Here is a 7,709-nt window from a genome sequence, read left to right as displayed (position 1 = left end):
ATATGTGATTGTAAATATCTATTATTTATCTTATTCTATACTTATCGCCTATACTTGTTATATTTACAATACACACATACGATATTTTTACGATTTTGAAATAAAGAAAATTAATTGGGAATTCGACACACAAAGACAAATACATGTCATCGTCAATCACCATTTTACACTTTTGTTTCAGCTTTTGTAATCAAGGAGAATAATTATTTACATACTCCACAATTAATAGTTAATATGTGGAGTGTCCAGTAAATCGCTGGTTTTCGAATAATTTAAGCTTAGGTGATTTAACAGATTTTGAATCAGCTGTTCTTTTGTTACAACTCCAAGCTTATTATGTCTGCGGCGGCATCTCGATAAATTATTAGATTATTAAATCATATTATACATGTATGAATTTGTAAAAGGGAAAAATACTGTGATAATGTTTTCCTTGCAAAGGGTAATTGAAAATATCTATGTATTTTATACATGCAAGTATTTATGTAATTTTACTAGTGATATGATTCAAATGCCTTTTGTGCTATAATAATTTTCAATTTTAAGGTATCCTTTTGTTATACCTTTTTATTTTTCGAGCTTTTTAAATGAGGAAAAATCACTACCGTTAGATCTATAATTTCTGAACAAGGATATAGAGTTTTTAGTTTTTCCGAGCTTTGACCATTTGTATCTTGCATGCTGTATCGGTATGGTATCAGTCACGACACTGCCACCTGCCTGATATCAAAGTGTCCACGAAACAGAAAGAAACATCGAGAATTAAATAATGGTGTACTGGATAATTCTCACATTTTTAATTACTAGTAAATTCTGTAAGTTTTTCCTTCTTTTTTATTTGGTCTTATTTTTTCCCACATACTAGTAGAAAATTATTAATTGCTATTAGTATTATTTCTATTATTATTAGTTATTTATTAAATTAGAAATTAATGCATGTATAATGTATACTGGTTTTTCTCTGTTTGCAGACATGATTTCCTCAAGCTTCTCTCGTTCCCAGAAACTCGTTTTCAGTGCAGATGATATCAAGGGATGGAGATTTTTGTCCACTGTAGGAGAAAACGAAACTTCTTTTATTTACGTGATAAATACGACAAACGTTTGTGTTGGCTCTATATGTTCCGGAGAATGTGATTTGACAATCATTCCAGAGGAAGATTTATCTCATTTGCAAAATGGAACAATAAAATGCAAGAACCGTTTACAACTGAAACAGTGTAGGATGAATGGCATTAATACTAGAATTTCTTTCAGTGTCAAAAAATCATGTAGACATCATTCTATTTACACCCAATTATTTGTAAAAGACAATAAAGATAATATTTGTGGTGATGATACACCGACTTGTTATAAAGGTATGTAGAATATTCTTTAGAATGATGCTTAACTACATATTTTATTCAATAAAATCAGTATTGTGAGTATTCTGATTGATTTTACGATGGAACTTCAATATTTTAGCTGATATGGAATTACATTAATGCATGAGAAGAATATAATAAGATTATAAATTTCTGTACTTTACTTTTCTTTGACTAGAGTTTTCTTTTACATCAAGTACGTCACAGAATCCTAAAGACAATGAAACAGATAATATGACCACAGTAGACCCCAATAGTAACCCTGTCTCTTCATCCAATAAGACTACGGTGTACCCTAGGAATGATCCTGTCTCTACATCCAATATCACCACAGTAGACATAAGGACTTATTCTGTTTCTTCATCAAATATGACCACAGTGGACCCCGGGAGTTATTCTTTCTCTACATCCAATATGACCACAGTGGACCCCGGGCGTTATTCTGTCTCTACATCAAATATGACCACAGTGGACCCCGGGCGTTATTCTGTCTCTACATCCAATATGACCACAGTGGACCCCGGGCGTTATTCTGTCTCTACATCAAATATGACCACAGTTGACATAGGGACTTATTCTGTCTCTTCATCAAATATGACCACAGTGGACCCCGGGCGTTATTCTGTCTCTACATCCAATATGACCACAGTGGACCCCTTGAGTTATACTGTCTCTAAAAACAATATGACTACTATGGGCAGTGGGAGTTCTCTAGCATCCATTATGACAACTCATTGGAACACTCTGTCGTCGACGATTATGTCATATCTATCGCTTAAAATTTTATTCTTATATTTATTTTAAGATTGCTCTACCACGAAAAAGACATGAAATATTATAATGAAACAGTAATTTTATGTCCTAACATAAATACAACAAGGACATCTCTTCGTAAAGTTTCTTTTTTTATCTCCTATGGAGCTATGGAATTGTGAGGTAAAAAGATGAACTTCCATTTTATAGTATTTTATTGATCCTATTGCAAGATTAAGGCACAGGTGGTAAACTGATCCCATTATGCCCCAGAAAAAAGAACAATAAGTTGCAGGAGGATTGCAACAGTACTTCTCCCTCTATAAAATGGAGTAGAAATCCATTTTTCTACACGACCATTCTGAAGTACAAATGAATAGGAAAATGTAAAATTTTGATATTACATGAAAAAGTGTACACTTACATATTTTTGTATATATAGGAAGGCATGGAAATAATATTTAAAAAAAAAAAGAACATAGAGTACATGTGCATCCACAAATACACCGCATTTTTATCTCTGTTTCATACAGCATCTAAGTGAAAAGTACAATAGTGAATGTATAACAACATTAGAAAAATATTTATGATCTCAGAAAATAATTTGAAGCATTTGTAATTTTTTTTTTCTTAGAAGTATAATCATCATGTTATACGTGCTGAACTAATAAAAATGTCTGATAAATCCCGTGATAATGTTTTTCATTGCCAAAAGCTTAATTGTAAATATCCATGAAATATATGGAAATAACGAACATTATTCAAGCTCAAACGCCAATAAGCAATGTAAAACAGGAGCTGAACAAAAACACCAGAGGAGGGATCGGGTACCATCAGATGTACAATATATACAATTTATATGCAAGAAAATCGCTCATAAGTAATATGATGCAAATGTTTTTTCTTCTATTATTATTTTCATATGAAGCAGATTTTGTGTAAAAACTTATGCGTGAAAAGAAGAAAACACTTGCTGTGGTCTTCAACTCGATATTTGGACACAATTTATACCGACGACGTCAATTATATTACGTCAATTAACAATGGTAATTTCCATTCTTATGTCGATACGATATATGGCTGTATTTCATTTCCGGAACTTTACGTAATTATCAAATTTTCATTTCCGACATTTTTTAGTTTTCTTTTCCGACATTTTTTAAAATTTCATTTCCCAAATTTTTCAGATAGTACCTTTATTTGCAGATTTGAAGTCTTTACCTATGAAATATTTAAAGAAATGAATCATAAATAAATCATTGAAATCCAATTTTTGCGTTCTATAAATCTTTCAATGAAGCGACTGTGAATAATAATTTTTCCTGACATTTAATAGTGCGCATAAAATATGGTGAAAAAGTTGTGTGCTCATTAAACTCTTTTACCTAGACTTAGTGCTACATGTATACATACATGTGCATAATATGTTTAGATGAATTTTTATATTTTTATCAATATTTTGCAATAAATACTTTAAAAAATCCATTTTCATTTACCTGGAAAACATTAAATTGCCGCACAGATAAATTCCGGAAATGAAAAAAAATATGTCGGAAATTAAATAAAAAAAAATGTCAGAAATGCTATGCAGATTTCTGGTAATGAAATGCAACGCGATATGTTCTAGTGAGCTTGAGATAAAAGATACCACAGAGTCTGACACATCTATTTCATATTTGGATATTTTACTTGAAAAAGACGTTAATGGTAATCTAACAACCAAGCTCTGTGATAAACACGATGACTTTAACTTTCCTGTCGTCAACTTTCCTTACTTATGCCAGCAATATACCTTCATCACCTGTATACGGCGTTTATATATCTCAGTTGATTCGATACGCAAGAGCATGCTCTAAGTATGTACATTTTCTAAAACGAGGTAAATTATTGACAAACAGGTTGATAAATCAAGAATATATCAGCTGTCTCGTTTACAGTCATCAATTCTTAAGTTCCAAGGTCGATACAATGACCTTTTCAGCGAATACAATTTATCATTAAGTCAAATGCTAGCTGACGTTTTTCATTCTAATTATTAGTACATTATTTATACACTGACTTGACGACGGATTTTTCCATTATTTCTCGATTATGACAAGGAACACACGGCGGGTGACCGGTCAGCAGGGAATGCTCACTTCTCCATGGTACCTGATCCCACCTCTGATGTTTTGGAGGTCCGTGTTTGCTCTGCTCCTATTTTGTATTGTTTGATAGACTTTTTAACTATTCGTTATCTCCATATATTTCATTTCAATAATTCAATGATTTTGTTTTCCCTTTAATTTTTCGAGCTTTTTCATTAAGGAAAATCATTATACCATTAGAGCTATAGTTTCTGAAAAGGATATAGAGTATACAGTTATCCCTAGCTTTGAATATCTATATCTTGCTGTATAGGTATGGTATCTGTCACGACACTGCCACCTGCCTGATATTAAAGCGTCCACGAAACAGAAACAAACATCGAGAATTAAATAATGGTGTGCTGGATAATTCTTACATTTCTAATGATTTTTTGTAAGTGTCTTCTTTTTTTATTTGGTCTTCATCCTTTTTTTCTAAATATGAGTTGAAAATTATTAATTACTATTAGTTATTTATAAAAATTTAAACTGATGTATGCATAATATGTGTTAGTTTTTTCTCTGTTTGCAGACATGATTTCCCCAAGCTTCTCTCGTTCTCAGAAACTCTTCTTCAGTGCAGATGATATCAAGGGAAGGGGATCTTTGTTCACTGTAGGAAAAAATGAAACTTCTTTTATTTACGTGATAAACACCTCAAACGTTTGTGTTGGCTCCATATGTTCCGGAGAATGTGATTTAACCATTGTTCCAGAAGAAAACTTATCGTATTTGCAAAACGGAACAATAAAATGCATGAACCATTTTCAACAGAGACAATGTAGGATGAATGGCAGTAGTAACATTTCATTTAGTGTTAAAAAATCCTGTAGACGTCATTCTACTTATGCACAATTAATTGTCAAAGATAATATAGGTAATATTTGTGGCGATGATGTACCGACTTGTTTTAAAGGTATGTATAACCATTTTTTCAGTGATGCTAAATTACATCTTTTGATTTAATAAAATTGGTATTCTGATTGCTTTCACGACAGAACTTTAATTTTCAGCTTATGGAATTACATTATGATAAGAATGTAATAATTCTTAATTTCTGTACTTTACTTCTCTTTGACTAGAGGTTTCTTTTACATCAAGTACGTCACAGAATCATAAAGACAATGCAACAGATTTTATGACCACAGTGGACTCCGTGAGTTATTCTGTCTCTACATCCAATATAACTACGATGGACATTGGGATTTCTCTAGCATCCATTAAGACAACTCATCGGAAGACTCTGTCGTCGACCTATACGTCAAATCAAACAGATTTATCAGAAAACCACACCGATTTTACCACACCGAATACTTGTATTATGTTATGTTTGAACCTTCAGATTAATAAGGATAATTTTGGACTTTTAAGCAATATAGTTATTATCATTTGATTCATCAAATTCTATTTTCTTTTAGCAACCCCGTCATGTTGTGAATTAAGCAAAACAATTCATCCCTCGCGAAGCAACAGAAAAATAAGTGAGTAAATTCAATTTCTAAAAGAATTAATTACATGTATGTATTTTCTGATATTCTTAAAACATGAGAATTTGATGCTGAGTTTGCTCAATAATACATGTACTAGTATTAGCATGATTTTCATTGGCTTAAAGTTAAAACACAAAAAATGACAACGTATTTATGCCACAAATATCAAAACGAGCGATATCCCTCGGTAATAAAATTATCACCCTTTATTAATATTCATTTAGCACCTATCATTTACTCTACAGGTAAGACAGATATGGACATACCTCTGGCAGTCACTGTATCTATATCTGTGTTGGTCGTGTCCGCCATGTTGTTCCTGATCGGCAGGTGCGTCACGATAAACGTCATCTGGTCACCAGCGGGGAAACTCATCTCTTGATACATACATCGTCGCTACCTTAGCTCTCTCTCTCTCTCTCTCTCTCTCTCTCTCTCTCTCTCTCTCTCTCTCTCTCACACACCCTCACACACCCTCTCACACACCCTCACCCGTACACAAACATATCTGAAAAAATATATATAAATCACGAAAAAGTAATACTTCATCAACCATATAAATTGATCTTCTACATAAATATGCCAACGAAAAGGGTTAAAGCAGAAAATCTTAAGCATTTCTTTTAACCTTTTTAATAAATGACTTTTGTAAATCTACAAAGAGATGACCTATTAGTTTCCGTCATCATAAATTTTCTTTATTTATCTATGAATCTATTGGTAATTTTCTTACTTTATCTTTTTGGTACCATTTCTTTCATCGTATATTTTGAAGTTTCTATATTTATTCCGTAGTGAATCATATTTTGTCTTTGATAACAATTTTATATAAAAAGATCAACTCCCTTATAAAACACGAGATTTAATGATTTATCAAAATACAAATTGATCTTGGTCTGAAAAACATACCATATATTTCTGTCTTTGTCATTTTGTAATAAAACATTTACATGTACAACTTTGATCACCACTAAGGTTCCATATTAATAGGACATACATTATACAGTATATGAACAAAACGAGGTTTTATGGGAGAGTCGTTGTATTTCACTTTCTCGAGGATTGATTTTAAAATCGATAGATAGCTTTTTGAAATATCGATGACATAAAACATTTTTACTCAGCAATAATATTTCTTCAAAATAAATTTAAAATAAAAGAAATTACAACTTTTCTTTTCAAAAGAAGTAAAAATATTAGCAATATATTTGTTTTAAAAAATATGTTATATTTTTTCAGATTATTGTACAAAACAAGACATGTAACAAAAACAGATCCCTCCATCGCTTCGTTTGACATTGTTAACCCAAGTGATGGGGTCCTTGAAGATCCGAGTGGATTCTTAAGGGAAACATACATCCACATTCGGAAGGTCTCGGAATCAAATACTGACGAAAGTCCTGTATCATCACCACGTGATCATAATCAGGATTCGTACCCTGAAATGGGGATGTCGGCGGTAAATTCCCGCCAACATTATGGAGAATTTTCTACATTTACTGGCAACAGGAACTCATACGAGGATTTCCCTCATAGGTACACTGCCCATAACGACAGAGGGGATATGTCGAAACCTAGAAAACAATTATAAATCACTTCCAAATTTATGAAATTGTTTTTCATAATAATGATGCATTATATATCTATTTAACGCTTTTTGTATGAAATGAATTTTTAAAAATAAAAGAGAAGAAATTTTTTTTATATATATTTTGAAAACAGAATCCATTGAACCGCTATTGAATATTGAATGTCTGGTTTTGGCAGGTTACTTTGGCGAATTTTGGTCTACAAAAGCTGTTTTTGGTAAAGTTTTTGTCAGTCAAATATATACTGAAGTCCTTTCTTTGTTCATTTTATCCACATTGTATTTATTGGTACTATTTCTAAATAAAAACATAGGGGAAAAGCATACTCAAAACATGTAACAAAAGCATAGAATTAAGTTGAATTTAAGTTCATATTTTTTTCTTTTA

General features: G+C 31.8%; 1 protein-coding gene across 1 annotated transcript; it reads left to right on the top strand.

The window, feature by feature from the left end:
- The first annotated feature begins 973 nt into the window (after positions 1 to 973).
- Positions 974 to 7,349, top strand: LOC134254196 (uncharacterized). Its single transcript, XM_062736742.1, has 8 exons — positions 974 to 1,358; positions 1,543 to 2,163; positions 4,776 to 4,858; positions 5,018 to 5,159; positions 5,326 to 5,559; positions 5,662 to 5,724; positions 5,979 to 6,063; positions 6,973 to 7,349. The coding sequence occupies exons 1-8, from the start codon at positions 974 to 976 to the stop codon at positions 7,322 to 7,324; spliced, it is 1,965 nt and encodes a 654-aa protein (XP_062592726.1). The 3' UTR covers positions 7,325 to 7,349.
- Positions 7,350 to 7,709: the final 360 nt, after the last annotated feature.

Source organism: Saccostrea cucullata, unplaced genomic scaffold (assembly GCF_032062105.1).
Source record: "Saccostrea cucullata isolate Sc308-1 unplaced genomic scaffold, CSIRO_AGI_Scuc_v1 ctg239, whole genome shotgun sequence".
NCBI lineage: Eukaryota > Metazoa > Mollusca > Bivalvia > Ostreida > Ostreidae > Saccostrea > Saccostrea cuccullata.
This window is presented reverse-complemented; position numbering and strand designations above follow the sequence as displayed.

Bases quoted from the DNA above. Each gene is read 5' to 3' on its own strand.
- LOC134254196 (XM_062736742.1), top strand. From the start codon at position 974: ATGATTTCCTCAAGCTTCTCTCGTTCCCAGAAACTCGTTTTCAGTGCA. The intron at 2,164-4,775 runs TTTAAGATTGCT...CTCTGTTTGCAG, and splicing joins AATTTTATTCTTATATTTAT to ACATGATTTCCCCAAGCTTC. The intron at 5,725-5,978 runs GTGAGTAAATTC...TTTACTCTACAG, and splicing joins GCGAAGCAACAGAAAAATAA to GTAAGACAGATATGGACATA.